The sequence below is a fragment of the Diuraphis noxia genome, unplaced genomic scaffold (genome assembly GCF_037042655.1).
Source record: "Diuraphis noxia isolate RWA-SAM2 unplaced genomic scaffold, SU_Dnox_SAM2 contig0005, whole genome shotgun sequence".
In the NCBI taxonomy this organism is placed as follows: domain Eukaryota; kingdom Metazoa; phylum Arthropoda; class Insecta; order Hemiptera; family Aphididae; genus Diuraphis; species Diuraphis noxia.
In genome coordinates, this window is record NW_028301715.1 from 29,001,319 (window position 1) to 29,022,303 (window position 20,985).

Here is a 20,985-nt window from a genome sequence, read left to right on the forward strand (position 1 = left end):
AAATAATGTTAATGTTACAATATAAACTATTAAATTATGAATCAGTTATAAGTTGTTATTAAATATTTTCTTTTTTTTTGTAAGTGAGGAGAAGAGTAAAAGTTGAAAAGTTGATACTAAGAATCTTTTGTACCTATCTTTCATTCTTGAATCGTAAGTTGGTTTTTTCCTTTGTAAGCCACATAATAATATTATCTCAACTACGAATAGGCTCATCTTTATCTTTTCTCTGTCATATCGATCGCATCCCCCTGCCTTTATATTTCATAAAATTACGACTGTAAAACGTCAAAAACATTATCGACCTCATTGCGACATCGAACGCAGTTATTTAAATATTACAAAAACAACATCGAACATATTATAATAAAAATAATTTTAGTATGAAACAATATACCTATCGCGCACACCTAACGATATGTTCTACCGCGACCACGACAGTGGTAATGGCGAGGGTGGTGCGAATCCCAAACTAAAATATATTGCCTATTCTATTATGGTATTGCCGTATTAATAGAGTGCATTATATGTTAAACACAAAATAACAAAAACGAAACGCACGCAGACATGACATAAAGCTGTTATGGTAATAATTAAATTGCACGACTGAACGATCAAATATTATGATACATAAATGCGCAAAGGCATAAGAAAAGTAAATACGGCTTGCGTCAGAGTCGGATGAGTGACGGTGAGACGTCAGTACAGGTACAGGTATACATCAAGGGTCGGTGCAGAGGGAACGAAGGGATTTAAATAATAAATGCGTTGATCGTGACAGTGTCGACTTTTGATTTTCGGACGTCATTCAATAGCTGGTTATTTTTCGAACGTCGGTCATAAATAATAGTTACAATTATTATAATATAAAGATAATTATATTATAATAGTTATGGTTACTATAACAAATCAAAGTTCAAGTTCGAAAGAGTAGGTATCGATGATTACGAGTGTGTTCAAGAATGAAATGAAACAAAACTATTTCGTGACCTCACATTGCGTTTAACCATTTGAAACATTAGATTCTTGAGCCCCAGAGTGTTATATCAAAATACTCGGATTTCAGATGTAGTTTTTGTTCAAACATTTTGAAATAATAAAGACGGTTGGCCTATTTAAATCAATAACGTTTTATCAAATCAGAGGAAATCACAAAATAGCCTTGATGGAGGTGTGCACAAATCTAGATGAATTTGATGTTGTAACTATAAAGACAACCCAAACACCCTGTATTTTATTTGTTTGTATTTATAACAATATAATAATATCGATACAAATATTTTTTTATACAAATTTTTAATGTTTTTTTATGTTCCAGTCCATTAATAATAAATAATAATATTATGTAGGTATATGTGTGTGTAAGAAGGCAATCGATAGGATCGTGAATTATTAATTTTAATCAGTGTTTTTGTGAACGAGTAGAGTTTGATCCGTAAGGCGTTTTGACTACGGTCTAATTATAAAAACACAAATCCCATACGTTTCAATTGTATGTGTACCTATATAATAATTAATTTATCTCATCGAACCCTTCAGCTCGTCCACGTTCACTTCTCCCTCTTTCACAGTCTTTCAATGTTCTGTGCTGACAATTTAAAAAAAAATTAATAAAACATTGAGATGACTGGAAAAAGAAATAAAAAAAAACACAAAAATCAAGAACCGCTCAAACTTCGAACTATATGGTACGGTCAACGAGCCCGACGTTAGGTCGAGTCTTATAAATAATTCCTCGACAAATTACCACCTGATTTATAGTGTACAGCATTATATTAATATATATTAGTTTTATTAATTCAACATACAATTATGCCGCGTAAGTTACTAATAATTATTATTGTTTATCGATCCCTCAACATTCTACACTGCGATAATATTATCTCACTAATCGCGGCGTTAAACTATTCATAAAATTTTAATTACAAACGCAATATTTCGTATTCCGAACGAGAGGCCGTTGTTATTGTATTATAACGTGAACGTTCCAAATCGTTATTATAAATTAATATTTATCTAAGTTACCTTTTATTAGTTAATCTCTTTTCACCATCGTATCCGATATTACACGATTGGCTTAAGATATGATTATTATTATTTTTTTTTTTTAATAACAATCCTAAAATTATTATTACATAATATCTCGGTTGGTACAAATGGTTTTAATTTTTTGAACTCTTCCTAGTGTCAAAATATATAATAATAATAGTATCACGTAAATATTACTCTGAACGATAATAATTATTATAATATTGGTTCTGGTATTGTTTCTTAGGCCTTAGCATCTAGCAGTCCATAAAATATATAATATGCGGGTGTCCCGTATACATTTGCCACCAGCTTTCGATGTTTTTGATGTTACCTAACACTATTAAATGTGTCAAAAAACTCTAAAATTAGTTAAGGAAACGCCTAAAAGTTGAGTAGAAAATATTTGAATAAAAAAAATATTTGTGAGTATTATGGCGTGGATGTCACAGTGCTTACAATGTGCCTACACACACAGTTTCGATCTTACTGAACCGAGCACACTACGCGTGTTAATTTTAATAATAATTCGTTTAATTATTTTGTTTGGATACTAAAACTTAATTCATTTCTGTCTGACTGTGATTTTCAGACGATCGTCGACATGCTGCCGTCGTCGAACGGCCGGGACGACGGCGTCAGTGTCAGCGGCAGCGGTGGCGTCGGCCGACTACTGCGGTGCGCGTGCGGCGTCCGGACCGGAAACGGTTGGAAAATGTAGTTTGTGGTCCGGAAGCAACGGAGACGGCGGCGGAAGAGCTAGACGTGCGGAAAAGAAGATCCCGGGATCGGTGATAACAAAAATGTTCGCGGCGGCGGCGGCGGCGGCTGCGGCCGTAGCGACGATCAACGAGACGACTGAGGCGACGACAACCACGGCGTCCGTCACAACGAACGCTTCGACGGCAACTACGGTGGCCACGATTGGCGCGACCGCGATTTCCAGCGGCACCGTGGACGGACTGCTCGACAACCTGGCCGATGAGGCGCGGTTCTGCGGCTACGTGGCCAAATGTGCGGCCATGTGTTTCATAGTGGTGGCCGCGCTGTTCGGCAACCTACTGGTGATGGTGAGTGTGATGCGCCACCGCAAGCTGCGCGTCATCACCAACTACTTCGTCGTGTCGCTGGCTCTGGCTGACATGCTGGTGGCCATATTCGCAATGTGCTTCAACGCCAGCTTCGAGATTACCGGCCGCTGGATGTTCGGTCGGTTCATGTGCGATGTCTGGAACTCGATGGACGTGTACTTCTCCACCGTGTCCATACTGCACCTGTGCTGCATCAGCGTGGACAGGTACTACGCCATTGTCCAGCCCCTGGACTACCCACTGATCATGACCAAGTCCCGGACGGTAGTCATGCTGGCGTCCGTGTGGGTGTCACCGGTGCTCATATCGTTCGCGCCGATATTTGCTGGCTGGTACACGACCGCCGCGCACGACCGCGACCGGGCCCGTCACCCGGACGTGTGCACGTTTGTTGTCAACAAGCAGTACGCGGTCGTGTCGTCCGGTGTGTCGTTCTGGGTGCCGGGCGTCATCATGCTGTTCACGTACTATCGCATCTATCAGGAGGCCGACCGACAGGAGCGCATGCTCTACAGGTGCGTACCACCCTTACATCATACTCTAGTACAGAGGTCTTCAACCCGTCACCCACCTTGTCTTTATATGAGTTCTGCTAGTGCGTTTTAAGCATATCTTGTATTTTTTAATTATATTTTATTTTGTTGTGAATGCAGCCCGAAAGATTTTTCAAAACAATAGGCAGCCCTCCTTCTTGAGCCCTCAACTTTTTTTAAGTGTATTTCAAATTTTTATTCCAAACGTGGAACTATTTATCAACATTTTTAAAGATAAGTACTCTAACTTGCTTTACGATACTTTTTACTTTTCACCTCAGTGTATAGAACAATAATTTCTAGTTACACAATATGTAATCTATATTATGTTTGAGACTTATCATTTGAGTGATTTCCAGCCAAGTACTGCAGTCTGTCTGTATTCACATTTACGTTATTATATTATGTAGGTATCATATTTATGAAATTTACAATAAGTGTATTGGATATTTGTATAACATATATCGTTTAAGATTTTTTCGATGAAATTAAAAATAAATACACTTTTGTCGAGGACGTGATCTGTAAATGTGAACACGTAATTCGAAATTGAAAATACTACGCTTTTGTTTAGTCTTCTTAATTTTTACAGTTAATACTATATACAATCATACGTGTAATATACGACGCGAAATGGAGTGCTAATTGTTTTTCGCAAGCAAGAGAAGGTTTTATCAGTTGTGTATAGTATGATTGTTTGAAAAATTTCATAGTTCCAACCCCTCCTTCAAAAAAAAAAAAAAAAAAAACCACTGCGTTAGTATAATATTTTTATTTATGTATAACCAAGTCGTTCTTAACAACGTAAGTTCACTAGGTATATTATGACGTATAGTCTCCGCGAGTTATAAATGTTATAATTCAAATTAACGTACATTAGTTACGGTATAATTCTGTACGAAGATATTGATATATATCTTAATGATTAGAATGCGTCCAACTTGCAAATTTTTCACACAAATTATAAAGTTATAATAATATCTACTATTATTTACAATAATCTATAGTTGACAATTATAAACGTTTTATCTTCCGCAAATAATGTTGATTCGAAAGAAAGCAAAATCGATCCAAAATGTATAATATATTGAATATATATATATATATATATATATATATATATATATAAATAACGTACATTATTTAATTGTTATATTAATTTACGTCTATGAGGGTTAAAATACGGAGTTTATCAATTTAAAATAATACTATATAGCTTGACAAAATTATACCATTTTAAAATATAAAACTCTACATCACATATAATGTAATTATATATTATATCCGAACCACATCAGATGTAATTCACATTTGTAAGAGATAAAATTAAATTTTTAAAAACTGAAATATTCATATTTTATGCCACAAATCCTGTTATTCAAAAACGTGTTTGTTCTTGGGTGGGATGTTGGATGATACCATCAAATATTCCCACAGATCAAATGGATGTAAGTTTTATAATATTTTTAGCAATCATTGACTCACTCAATCATTTATTGACGATGTTCTGCCTGTTTCTATAAAGGAATTTAATATAACAATATGTATCTCACCTAGAGAAACAATTTTTGACACGTTGACCACCATGAGCTCTTTTGTTTTGAGAACTTTGTCCTGATCATCATCATCGCGGACGTTTTTCATACGTTTACATGATCAAAATTTCACCAAATTAAAGAAAAATCGATTAATAGAAAAAATGAAAGCGAACTTAAGAAAAGTGTTAATTTTAATTAAGATATTAATTAATATTTTAGATGATACTAGCAAACTTTTAATACCTGCTAAAGCAGCAACCCTATTTATTTGAAATGTACTGAGAAAATATTGACTATTGACTATTGAGAACCCCCCAACGAAAATATCTCGCTGAAAATGATTTCAATGAGATTTTATTATGAGATCTCAAAATCCATGTTTAGAGTATTTTGTTGAGATTTGGAATTAGTTTTTGGGTTAAAACTTTAGAACAGTTGTATTCATATTATTATCATGATATTGTTCCCACCATATTTTTTATGTAAAAACTTCTTGTATGTTGGAATGAATAAAACAACAGATTTCGTTCTAAAAAAATACTATTTTAGTCTTTTTTTTATCCAATGTTATTATAACATAATTTAGACGAACTGTTGTGATAATATATCTAGTTTTTCTAACTACTAAAAAACAATAAAAGAATACACCCTATGAAGGTTGAATAAATTGAATTGTATTTTAATGATTATTTACATCAACCACATACAATTGAGGCTTAGCCACTGTTATGAATTCAACCATAATATTGTTCTCAAAAAATAAACTTATCAGCAACCATATTTTTCCATATTATAGTTTATATTATTTTGCCTACTAATGCGATCATTAATTTCATTTAAAATATAAACTTGTATACACTTCAATGCAGTGGCGTATTTACGGGGGGGGGATCAAGGGGATCAATCCCCCCCCCATAGACTGTATACACACAATTAATTATAGTCGTTACTCGTTATAATTTGACGATTATTATTTAAAATAATATGATTTTTTTTTTTTTTTTATCAATAATTGATTACATTTGCAAGAATTAAAATATTATATTATTGTACAGTATTCTCATTGGTATCGCTGGTCACTGGTCTGTGGTCAGTGATTATACCGGGTTTAATAAAACATTTAATCTCAAGTAATGTGTTGTGTATTATAATTTTGGCAAACATAGAAAGTATATTTAATATTAATAAGCTTTTATAATTCCTGGAAACTTGGGGGGGGGGGGTGAGGGGGGGCGTAGCCCCCCTCAAGTTAGTGATAACGGTAAAAAGTCATATCCCCCCCCATGACAAAAACCTAAATACGCCACTGCTTCAATGACTATATATCCTACACCAGTGATTCTCGTACATGTTGGTCAATCTTAAATGTATTCAATTCATTATTATTAATTAATTCAATTTAAAAAGATTTTAGTAATTACAAGTATATGAGAATGTTTTAATACAGTTAATGTTATAGTCTTTTTTTGTTATTTTTTGTATATCTTATTGATAAAACTACATATTCATACCTACTTCATTAATAAAAATCTACTCCAATAAAGTTTCAAAATCAATATTTATTTTTAAATATTATTATAAAGATAATTGTATAACCTGTGGGTGAATTTTAATTTGAAAATATTTCCAATCGAACATCATCATTATAAAGTATAAATGATTATAAATATTATTTTCTTTCTATACTATTAATATCTGAATTCGTATTTGGGCTTTACAGAAAAATAATAATAAAAAAATAAGAACGATAATAGATTCCAGTTTGATAGCATATTATTATAAATTTAGAAAACAATCTTATGAATTTTTTTGGATAACCTTGCACTTAATTATACTTAAATAATTCTTTAAAAAGAAATTCTTAAAAATTGACTAATCTACACTCTTCAAGTAACTAAGAATTATTAAAACGAATACTTCCGAAGGATTTTTAAACTCTTATTTGCCTTACAATAAGGAGCAGTACAATAAAAAAGGATCTTTTGAACTTTTCATATAAGCTCTAAAATAAAATAAAATACATGCATAATAATATTATTATAAGTATATAACACAAGAAGTTATAGCTTATAACGCAGTGAACTCTGTCTAATAGGAAACGATTTATTACAACTAAAACAATGACTTTTGACTATACTGTCAATTGTCATAGTATGAATAATATTTAAATTTAGATTTTGCAATTCAAACACATATTTATATTGAAAAATAATAATTCAATTTATTGCGTAGGTATTTATTATACCTACCTATGTTAGGTCAAACAAATATTTTCTTGTTATTTTTACCCATATAAACTTATTAAAACAATATAAGAAATAAAATCATTTTTTCAAATAAAATGAGAGAGAATTATTAAAAATAACCATTAAAACATTCACAAAAATACACAAAAGTTTTTTTGATTTAAATTATTTCACATAAATATTAATGTAATATATATTTTTTACAAAAATAATCATTTATGGACGTAAAAATGTAAAATATGTTGCATTTGCGTTATGTAACATTAATTTGGAAATTTACATTAAAATATTATATAATAGTCTTTTACTCTTTCCATGTGTTAAGTGTTATTAATAATATAAAAACTAAATTTATTGTGTTATTTATTTTGATAACATTGATTAAAATGTTAAATATATTAGGTAACTAAAAATATGTTTAACTCAACTAAATTATTTAGAAAACTATTTCATTTTTTATGAGACAGAACATAATTATACTAACTCCATAATAAAAATTAATAACACTTTTTAAGATTTTTTTTTAATTGATATAAAACCAGGTCCAGATCAAATCTGTGCCAAGTCATTGATTGACAACTTTTATTTAATCTTAAGCTTATTAACGATTATAAAGTTTAAGTGCAATGGTATTCCACAGTGGAGAGAGCATAGGTTATTTTACTTGGCTACTCAGTAATATACTTGTAAGATAATATAATAATAATAAAATGTTGACAACTTAATGTTTATAGAAAAATCGCAATTGGGCCATCTGAATTTAAAATTTAATTATTTTTAAATTTGATATTTATATGTAAAAAGTAGCTATTATTCCTAGTAAAACATTATAGAGTAAAATGATAATATGGTTAACAATTTGGAAAAATTATGATTTTTTTATAGCAGTTATTGATATAATATGTTTCGTACAAAAATTTAATCTAGTTGCATTAATTTAGTATTATTTATAATTGACAGTTCTTGCATACTAAAAATTGTTGTGGCGTTGAAATTATCATTTTTTTTTCAAGTCCCTAATGCTTATTTAATAATTGAAAATTACATTTAGAATTCAAATTAACCATTCTAATTGCATTGGTATATTATACTTATGTATACTCATTAGTCATTACTCAGTTTCATAAATAATATAATTCATAAATATCTAAAAAAATTGTTACAATTATTATTTTATACATATATATCCAAAAACAACTTGTGCTTTATTAAATTAACTTGGATGGAGTGTGTTTTGTTTACAAATATTTATAAGCAAAAATATAACATACACGGTACCTAAACCAAAACTTTGAGTAATTAAAATTATAGGTACTACTTGTATGATTTTACAAATAAAATATAAATTATTTATACTAAATTGTCAGTAAAAATATCGGTTATCATAGTAGATAATATGTTTGATAAAAATAATTATTTAGCTTGTCAAAAATGTATTTACCTTGTAATAACATGTAATATGTTGACACATTGTAAGTTTAATAAATAAAAAAAAATTAATTTTTCCCATACCTAAAAATAAACACAGTTCTTCTCAGACAATTTTATCAAAATATACAATTTTGAACGATTAACTATGATGGCTATTAAATCTTTATATCCCATATTTTAAACGTTTAATCATGATCCATGATCCATGATCTATAATTATCACTAAAAAAAATAAAATAACTCAAAAACTAATCAAAGGGAATTATGAGTGTTATGCATCAACATTTCCGAAATATATCATAGTCATTATATAACTTATATTTTTATTATCACTATTCGTAGAGGAATAATATTATTATTATTTTAAAAGAATTTGATATCACCAAAGTAGTATAGGTTACTCTTTGAATAGTAAAGTTCACTATAGTTAAAAAGTTCCAAAAACCATAATTTGAATTAATTTAATTTAAAAAAAATAATAATACCAGTAAGCTTGCTTGGTGAATCCCGCATATAATATAAGATATATTTTATTGAATGAATATCTTAAAATTTAAATATGCTTACTTGATCAGTACTTTTCAAGAACAATAATATTAAACATTTAAGATTTTTATTTTTATTTTATAAAATACGTTGTTGTCTTAGAGTCTAGAAAACAATGTTCGAATGCTTTGAAATTAAATATACCGTGCTATATTGCGAAACCCTTCGTTAATGAAACCCTAAATTTTCTCAAAACATCAACAAAGGTTTGACCACAAATATTATCTCAAATCTCAGGTAAGTGAACTATATCGCTGAATTCATTAATTATCTCTTGACGGTTTCCATTATGAAAAACAAAATGTGTTTATTAATTGACTAGAGCAGCTACTTTTGTTTTGTTTATTTGAAGTTATAAATGTTACCTACTACAATTACAACAATCGGTATTGCAGCTGATATAACTCAATGCCAATTTAAAACAAACGTTTTGACAATATCTAATGCTTATATGATACCTACTTTTTTATTATTGCATAATATCGAAAATCCAAATTAAATCATAAAACATTATTATTTTAAAAATATATACCACTTATATGGTGATTCATCAATTTATAATTAAGAGTGATTAGTACGACAACCATATACAATTAATAATATTTTTAATGAACTCTCAGAACTTTTAGTCCATATAAGTAAAGATTAATTACTAAATAACTTGGACATATTCTAGATTCTGAGCGGAGCGAGGAAAGTATTGGTTTTACAATGTTGTTTCTTTTTTTCTTTATCTTTTTTGTTCTGCAAACACTTTTATCCCTCTAAACTTGCTCAAAAGTATAAAATGTAGCATCTTTTCTGAAAGGTAATGTTCTTGAGGTGGTACCTTAAACAGATCATTTTTTCGATTTTCGAAACGTTACTCGAAATAAAAGCGGTTAAAGAAGAAAAAACGTATGATTTCACGATTTCACGATTGTATAATATTTAATAATTATGGACGACGGCGACGTTTTTTTTTTTCGAAATTATAACAATATAATTAATGTAGTATAATATATCCTAGACTGATAAGCCATCTCCACTCAGAATCGTTTTTCGTATACAATGATATTACATCATTGAATTCAAAATTAATATCATCCATTACAGTATCCCACTTGTAACCTACTGTACTACAGAGCGACATCCACTTACTCATACCCGCTTTTTTTTTTGTTTTTAATAATTTGCGTTCCTTCCTAGTTAATTTGTAAAATTTAATTTCCCTGAATTTGGATAGATACTTATTACTTTATATAATAATTGAGAAAATAAATCGAATTTCAATGATTTTCTTTCTTTATTATTAATTTTACAACTAAATATCGTATTTTGATACTAAAAGTATATTTTTTATCTCACATGTGTATTGTTTTTAGATGACCTTTCGATATTTTGATGCCACATAAAAGTAATATTATCACCATAAAGATAGTCTGCGCGTCTGCGGTCTTTAAAACACCTATTACGTATAGTAAAAAAATAATTACATGGATCCGAGTTTCATCAACTAAAGTTATTAGTTAGACAAATTTATAATAAAATATAAATAAAAAAAATCGTTTGCAGTCGTTAAAATTATTTACGCTTCGAAGAGACGGATACAAATTATCTTCCGCATTTTAATAAAATAAACGCATAGGTACGTATTTATTTTTATACTATATAGTATATATAAAGGTATAATACGCAAAAAAAAAATCTTAGCCAAAGTAATTTCATCATAAATATTACCTGGTAAAAAAAAAGTCGATTAAATATAAAGCAACGAGTACCTAACAATTAGATTACAAGATTTCTTAATTTATTGCCCATCGCCACACAGAGCTAAACCACCTCGCACAACTACCACGCCATCTTTCGACTCTCGTAATAATTAATACGTCCTCTTATCTCGGATGTTGTCACGAAAAAAAACAGCAGGAAAACCATTTCCTAACAAGTGTAAATGATGATAATTATTATTAGCACCTCTGCTATTACTATTGCTTGTCCACCTCGTCCACGCCGTCGACGACATTCGATGAGAGATTAGTTGTTCAGTAGTTGCGGCAAATGTAGAATGTACTCCGTGCAACAAACTTAATCTCGTCTCAAACAGGAGAGGCCGTGAACACCGTTTTCGAATTTTACTACATCCGGAACACCCAATGTAATTAACGAGCAGATTAATCACCTAGCAGTGTCGGTGGAAGCAGATAGATCCATTAGATTACTGTGCGACTATTATGGGTAGGCTCAATTGAGGGGTGTGTGTGGACGGTGTGGAAATGACACCTTAACATCTCTGAAGATGCGTTGGCTGGAGACGTCGATTTCCTCGAATTTACCTCCCGACCCCAACATGACCACTGTATACGCCTCACTCGAGGATTTTAAAGTGTGACAATATTCTTAACAACACTACAGTGGTACTTCAAATAATTCCTACAGTAAATTTTACAATACGTATCTATTGAGTTAGGTCGTTAGGTGTCCATGTCTCGAAATCCAATTTACATTATTTGTGACCTAACTGATGATTTGATCTAATATCTCAAATTTCAAAAAGATAGGTAAAAACTAATAACCCCTATTTCTAAGAAACGAATTGGAATATCAGTAATTAGGACATAGTACCTTATAACAAAATAAGAAATATACAAACAGTATAATACTAAATTCGTAAAATATATATATTGTATATTATCTATTGACCATTTTACAATTATAATTATTATCATTGTCGTGGTTAACGTGTATTACAATAAATAGGTGTATTGTATAACTAATACATTAAATAAGTAATAAGAAATAATAGGACAAAAAAATGTTTTTATCGTAAAATTGAAAATACTCGAAAATTATTATTAATAATAGATTATGATCGTGGCTAAATTCTATTGATAAATAATTGGAACTCGTCAGTTGTTCAGAACACTTGGATTTTTTGAATGAAAACAAAAAAATAATTACTTACTTGTTATTTTTAACGAACTAGATTAGATTATTTTACACATTCAATTCAACTAGTTAAGTCTTAAGTTACAAAGTCAATATGAATTATAACTAACTAGTTAATGTCCCAGCTTTAGTTATATCACAAAATCCACCTGCAGTTTGTACGCTGAATCGGAAGTATTTACCACTACGCGTTATTTATTTCATATAATGGTCATCTTGTAGTTCAACTGAAATAAAGAACGATTTAAATTAATTATAAGTAAAATATCTGTACAGTCGATGGTAAATTTAATACGTTCATAATTTATCAAAAATTAAATTTCATACAATATTTTGGTGATTGGAAAGTAAAAAATATTCTGTTCTATTTACAAGTTATTCCATAAATAATCGAAGATGGCTAAATTCACTCATACTATGTAGTGCAGTAAAATATTGTGATTGTGATCCTCGATGTCAAAGTATGATTTTCGAACAAATGTAAACATTTTCCTGAGTTTAAATTTTTAAGCTTTGCCATTTTATGAGAGTACAATAATGGTATAATAAAATATCAATATATTCTATAAGTACATCTCATTTTTAATGATAATTTATTATGTGATATGTCTGTGTTGAAGCATATCTCTTATTTCCTTATTACCTATATTGTCTTTGTTATTTTTAGTTTCTTAATCCTGTACCAAATAAGTTTAAACTATTTTTAATGAAATCTCATCTTCTTAAAATTTTATTTTTCCAGGCAATTACCAAGAGAGTTATATAAAAAAAATGTTAATTTTATATTACTACCTTTAACATCGTTTAAAATACAAGGTATTAAAAAATTATGGTTTATTATTGTATTAAAAATTATAGACCATAGACACAATAGATCCCTAACATTGTGAACATGTATGTAGTAGAAATAATATTAAAATTTTAAAGCATTTTTCTCCCTAAAAAAAATGTACCCACGTCATTGTTAATCTAAAATGATAAGAATAAAAAACACTAAAAACGGTTAGTAATTAAAATGTTTTATGAGTAAATCCATTATACTAGGTACAAAACTAAATTCACGTTTCACTTTTTTGACCTCATCAGATTATGTTTAATATTCTTTAACGGAGAAGACCTGTGTGGAGGTAACGCAAACATATTTGTGGAATTTGGCCAAAATTCCACTCACACGTCACACACACTATAATATGTTTGTGTTACTATGAAATGGTTTAACGCTACACGTAGATTATTTCATGTCCAGAACATTAATCATGTCAAACATGAATATAAATATGATTTTATGCACTATTAAATGATGCAAGTATTCAAATATAATGTGTTACTATATGGTATATTATGCTATAATCAATATATTAAAATAAGCTCAACAATTATTTTATTTTCATTATTTTGTCAAAATTTGTTTTAAAATCAAAATCAAAATAGCTTACTAACTTTTTCAGTATGTATTTGTCAAAATAAATGTATGGTATCGTTTTATTATTTTATTTTACAAACGGTTGTATATTTTATCGAAATAATTTTAAGTTTAAATTGATGGCGTGAATTTTACAGTTTTTTTTAAAACTATGATATTATATTATTATGCAGTTGTTAAAATGTTTTCATCTCAAAAATGGCGGTGATTACATGGGAAATAAATAAAAAATTCTATTCATTTTTGTAACTTACAAAAATATGTCTTATTTATGAAACCTTAATATTATATAATATGTACAAAATTATAATACTGGATAATATTCATATTGTGACAAATTAAGTTTTGACAAAAAAAAAAAAAAAAAAAAAAAATAGAAATTTTGTAAATAAAATCATCAAAAATTGTGATAACATTTTCGCTGTCTATAAATGATTAGAAATTTAGATTGTATGGAATTAATATTTATGACACCCACATCTAGAATCAAACTATATAGCTTAATACAACAATAAACAAAAAAAAAAAAAATTGAAGTGTAATGAAATATCTCTTTAACCATTAACATTGAATGTTTACTATACTTATAAATATTTGTGTATAGGAAATTTTTATACTATTATTCATTCTAAAAACTTTTGAAAAAATTCCAAATTTTTTTTGTATAAAAGGGTGCAAATATATTGAAATTATATATTTTTCAGTTTTTATAAATTAAATTCCTACCTATACTAAATCTTCTTTGCTTAAATTTTATTTTATACAACAGCAATAAAATACACAATGTTTATTTATAATCTTAAAACTTATTATTGGTTTTATTTTTTATTTGTCTAACTCAAGGTTAATGAATTTAAGTTGTTTCAATTTGTGCTTTAAAATCCTCAAGTTCTCTCAGATTGTTTTTATATAGTATAGATTTACTCTATTTGTTTTAAGTGAATAAGTTTTACAATCGAATGAACTTAGTATTTATCTCTTACCTATCATATCGTAACGATTGACCAAACAGAGAACACTTTATTTTAAGCGCCTCATTTTCACGACGGTATAATTTCGGTCGAACTCTTTTAATGAAAAAAATCATCGTGATGCTTTCATCATCAAACCACTATAGCATATTAGAACTACCTAATAAAATCTTAATCAATGTATTTTATAAATTCATCATAAAATATATATTTTTTTAAATGTATCATACATATATTATACTGCAATGATTGATTTTATTAAATCGTTTGACTTGAATTGAATAATCTTAAGAATACTCTCTGAACTCTGTTCTTGATAATATAGAAAACTATTCTATTAACATTATTTTAAGTTTAATGTCTTTAATATTTATCATAAATGTGAGACATTTATCAATCTTGCGTAGCTACGAGAAAAAATTTAACAATATTTATTTCTTCAAGATACTATAAAATAAGCAAATTTAAAAAATATACTTACTTTATTATTTATTTGTATATTTTAACTAATAATCTCAAGAGTACAATTTTGATGTTTTTTTTTTAAACAACTTATTTGTTTTCATTCACGAGCATTTTGTAGTATAAGTGAGTACCTATATAATATAATAGGTACTTTTAAATTCATTAAATTCATTTCATTTTACTTGGTGGACGTTTTCCAAGATTCTCAGTAATAAGTTCAAGTCACTTAACCGAACATGATTTTTATTTGAATGAACCATATTTCTGTGTAGACTTTTGAACTTCTTCGTCACACACTTTTGAGTACAACCGAAGATGAAAAAGATTATATGCCTTATATGACAAAAGCCATATAATCTATTTCCATACATATTACAGTAGTATGACTAGTGTTAAAATTAAAATTAAATTCGATTACACAATGAACCACACGATAATCTATAACGTATTTTATCCTCCAAATTAAGTAGTGGATTTTAAACAAACCTCACCATTGTTTGTATTATTATACTATTATTATTATTATTGTTATTAATATTATTATTATTATTATTATTTACCTTTCAAAATAATATGATAATTTATAGTATTACAAACTTATTTATAACTTACCTAAACATACATAACATTTTATGCGTCATACCGAAACCGAACGCAACACGTTTCCACTAAAAGTGTACCTTTCTTCCTCTACCAAACCCTATTTTAACCTAAAGCGTACCTTGCCATGATCCACCAATACTACTCGTAAATAATTATTTCTAATTATAAGTTGAAATACAGTAATTTTATTCAATATGAATGTAGCCATAAGCCAAAATCCGAAATGAGATCACAATTTCACCAACACTAATCGCTTATTTTTATTTGGTCCTTTCTACGATTGAATGTGTTCTCGACATCCAGTTGTGAATCATCATGTTGCATGTCTCCTGGATTAAACGATTCGTGATGAACCTTTTAATCTTTAGTAACAAATTATTTGTTGTTGTGTTTCGGCCACACAGTTTATTCGAGTACCTACAACTAATAATTTCACCTGGCTGATTGTTCGCTAGCTACTCATCCAAAACTAACGTACGCTCAACTTTGAATGTTAATTTTGATTCGTCAAATACCTAACTTAGTTTGACTGACTTTAACCTTTATCCACTAGACCCAAAATTAATCGATCGCCACAAGCACCATCCAAAAGCGCACCGAATTCGCAGTCTTGACAGTTTTAATTTATTTAGAGATCTAATTAATTTATATATATGTTATTACCAGAATAATTTCTACGAGTTTAAATCATTCGATTTAAATAAGCCATTTCCTACAAATATAAAATGATGACTATTAAATTAGTTGATAGAATTCGTCCATCTGGATAATATTTACCTATTCTTCAATCGATTTTAATATTAGTTTTAATATTACCACTGTTTTATGATAATAAACAACTAAAACATTAATTATTCACCAATATTAGTATATTGCCTTTGACTTTCACAACCACATAATTTTTTATATGATATTTTTGTGGCGTTCAATAAATTACTCTTTTTAATTACTCGATTAATGTTGTATTTTACTCCGTCAACAATCATTATTTTTTTTACACTTCTAAAAATAATAATACTTTACGAGTATTCTACTTATTTATTTCAAATTTAATAGATTAAAGAATTACATTTTGACCTTAACATAAAAAATTACAATTACACTATAGTATATGATACTAAGATACTTGATTAAATTTATTCATTTAAAAAAAAAAGTGTTTTTAATACTATATTGTGTATTAGAACTAAAATCTACGTTATTCAGTTTGAAAAAGTTATAAATCTAAACAATAACGTTAAAAAAAAATCTTAAAAATAGGTCACCTAATATAATAAGTCATAATATACATGATTGCAATTCTCTGGCTTATAAAAAAAAAACGATTATGAATTAAATAAATCAACAATGTTTGTCGTTAATGCGGTCAGTGCGCGATTATAACCGACAACCGAAGTAAATTTATTGAATCGAAGTCGAATAACATAATGATTACTGCTTAGGAATTTTACCAATGATTCTCTGTAGCCGGGGAAATCACATTTTTATTGAACTTTGTCGAACGAAACGCGTAGAGCGTCACGAATGAATATATTCTTCCAACGGAATTCCATGGGGTATACAAGAATGTACACGTCTGCTTTGGGAGTGCCATATAATTTTGCGACGGCATTCAGCTATATCCAACCGGTAAAAAAAATAAGAAAATGAAGATTGTCTGAGTCCTGCCAGACGGTTTGTTTCGTGAAATTATGGACGTGCCGTAATGGAAAATGTCAATATAATCCGTATACGTCTATCCATCCGTCTCTTCTCCTATTTTGCGCGTTTCAAGTTTTGACTTTGAGCGCACGACACGTTTTAAAGTCCGGCAGACTCTGTCGTTTTACACACACACAAAAAAAGTTTTTTTCGGAATAATATAACATATTTTATAATATTATTTGAGGAGATGTAATAATATTATAACTTAACGATATATTTTATAGCCGTATTATCACGTCTGACATACGGTCGTGTAATAATAATATAACATGGCATTTTCTCTCTACCGCGGATTTGACTATGTTACTCTGTTTTAACTGTATATATTATTATTATTATCAGGTAAATTATGTATTTTGCTATATGTCTAGAACTCGTTCACACTTGAAAAACGTTAGACATCATCATGACGTCGATGGTCGATAAGAATTACAGTATTAATATAGTATGCAAATATGTGATAATATTCAAACTGAAGGATATTCATAGGATGTCTTCATATCATAAGAAGTAATACTATAATGCTCTAAATATTTTTTAATCGATAAGAATAAGAATAACACGTCTTGCAAGAAAATTATGTTTTAACTTAGGAATTATTTTTGATAGAATAATTTTAGCAGAAAATTTATTATTTTCGGCGGGTCCTTACATACCGAGAGACAATACAAAACAATTATTTGCTTATTTATTTTTCTAAATACGGGTGGAAGCCCAAAGTTATTCATTAAAATGACTTTTTATTAAATGTATACAATAATTCAAATAAAATAGACAATGCATTTATATAACAAAAGTAAGTAGAATAGACTAGGTAATTATATGCATTGTTATTCAATCAATGTGCAATCAGAACCAAAAGGTGCTTAGGATGCCTATCTCAAAATAAATAACTGATCCATGGAAAAAATTTAACTTCAAGTTGTTAAGTTTTTTTTTTATTCATAATGAATAATTTTTAATGATTGTTAAATCTAAATATCCCAAAGTTATTTCACGTTGTCTTGAAATTTGTTTTTTGTTCAAAGTAAAACTTACTGAAAAATATGTTCAGTTTCAAAATAAAAAGTTTTTCAACTAGCACCTACTAGTCGTTAATATAGTTTTTCACTTAGTTCAAACTTAATTGTTCTGCATTAAATGTTCCCTAGAAACGAAATTCGGCTTAACAGAAGTGATGTGCTATGATGTCAAACCAAAATAATAAGTTGATAAAATTATTTATTTATAAATGTAAAATAGTTAATTTTTATATCGTATATTATAATTATTGTATTGTTGACATACTGAACAAGATTAAATAGTACCTATTTCTTAGTTAACACTAATTAATAACTGTATCATATTGTGTATAGGGGCTGATTATTTTAGATAACACTGAAGCTAAAAACCAAAAGATTCTACCAAAATAACTGATAAACAACAAATTTGTAAATTTTATTTATTTACCATCTTTGGGTAACGCTTTTAATAATGTTGAAAGCTAAATCCACAAAAACTTTTTGTATCGAAAAGTAAATTATCAAAAATCAATTTAATCTTTGGGTCCTAACTCCATGTAATTGCATAGTAGTTACTCATCGCTGATGTATGTAACTTCATCGACAATTTTGTTTTTTTTTTTATATACAAATTTTAGATGCTATATTAAAAAAAGTCTGATATAAAGTACCGATAAAATTAAGATTCTAAAATCCAATAAAGGATATTAAATCATAATAATTATAATATATAATTATTCAGGATTGAATATTAAGATATCATAATAGCTGTACATTTAATCTTTAAGAAAGTCGGAAAGTTTGAATTTTTCATTGTTTCATGCAAGCCTGGGCATAAACGCGTTAAAAAGTTAAAAGTTAAGTTAATTTTAACTTTTAACTTAACTTATTTCAATTGATATAAACTTAACAAATAACGAGTTACTTTTAATCAAATTCGAGTTAAGTTAATTTATAAATAATTAGATAATAAATATAATGAAGTATATAGTTGGCTATATTCTCAAACAGTTTTAGACTTTTAGTTTCCTAAAAAAGTATTCAGAGTACATTCTTAAATACCATGTTATTTTTATTTAATAATTTTAAAAAAATGCATAATACTTGTCAGTTGTCTGTATTAGTGTGTTAATAAATCAAAAGATTGTATTTGTTTCGGCATTTTCAATTTTGTATTTTTTTCATACCTACTACATAATTCTATTAATTCAATACCTATGTATAGAAAAGCTATTGGCTATTTCCTGTGGTCAATAATATTTATGATTTTTATTATTTATATAGATATTATATTTAAAAAAAAAATAACTTAACTTAAGTTAATAAGTTAATTGAAAATGTTCATGTAACTTTTAACTTAACTGAGTTAAAAAAAGAATTAGATTAACTATTAACTTTAAATTTTTTTAAATGTTTTCCATTAACTTAACTTAACTCAGTTAAAAATTATCATTAACTTGCCCAGACTTGGTGTCATGTGATAAAGCAAATATAAAATGTAACAACATTGTGTTCGCTAACTCTAATTTTAACTTGAACTTAGAGTAAGTTATAACATCATTAATACAAGTAGATTATTAACTCTAAATGAAAGATCAATAGTGTTTATACGGTTGAAGGACTTTAAATATTTAAATACTTTTAAAGCATTCTAAACTACAAGTATGTTTCATAAGCTTCACCTTGTTGCTCGGCTCTTAATCTTAAGCTTCCATAACAAATAAACTATAATTTGCGAACATGCTCATTATATAAAAAAAAACAGCTTATATTCTAAAGTAGGTTTCGAAAGGTTGATAACATTAAATTTATTTGGAGATTATAACAATATGATTTTTATTGTGAGCGTGTAAATATGTAACTATTTCAAAAAATTTGGTTATTTTCTTTTTTTATGACGTCAATCAAATTTTATATTAAATTAATAAAGATATAAATGATTTTATAAAATATAAAAATGGTAAAATAAAAAAAAAATGGTTACTTTTTGCATGATATACAGGATTTGCGAGAACATAAGATTCAAAATTACATTCATGACTGCGTTAAGCATATTAAAATAAAATAATAATCTATCTCTTGCAAAATTTTCCATAATGATAGTGTAATCGTTGAAAGCTTGAAAATGATAATAGCAGCTTTCAAATTATATCATACCATATTATAATCAATGTCGTAACTGAAGACTAATTGCAACCGATGGAGGGGGGTATTAATTTAATGACCTTTTCTCGTTATAAATATAACTTTTGTAGAGAAAAATTTTATTGAAAGCTTAAATTATTTCAAATTTCAAATTTATAATTTTATGTCTATATAATAGACCCTAAGTACATAATAATATCCGATCAAAAAAAAAAATTATAATTACAATTACTATGGTTTACCGATTTAAATTAAATTAAAAACAGAAAAACTTTTTTCCAAGTAATTCTATATCCGATACACTACGGCTAAATCGAGCTTTCGTGCACTTG

General features: G+C 28.2%; 1 protein-coding gene across 1 annotated transcript in view; it reads left to right on the top strand.

Moving 5' to 3' along the window:
* The window catches only part of LOC107162399 (octopamine receptor beta-1R-like), a 118,565-nt gene that overhangs the window by 53,277 nt on the left and 44,303 nt on the right, over positions 1–20,985 (top strand). The window contains exon 2 of the mRNA XM_015509278.2: positions 2,621–3,634. Within this exon, the coding sequence (XP_015364764.2) occupies positions 2,832–3,634 (803 nt within the window). The 5' untranslated portion in view covers positions 2,621–2,831. The remainder of the gene's footprint in view (positions 1–2,620; positions 3,635–20,985) is intronic.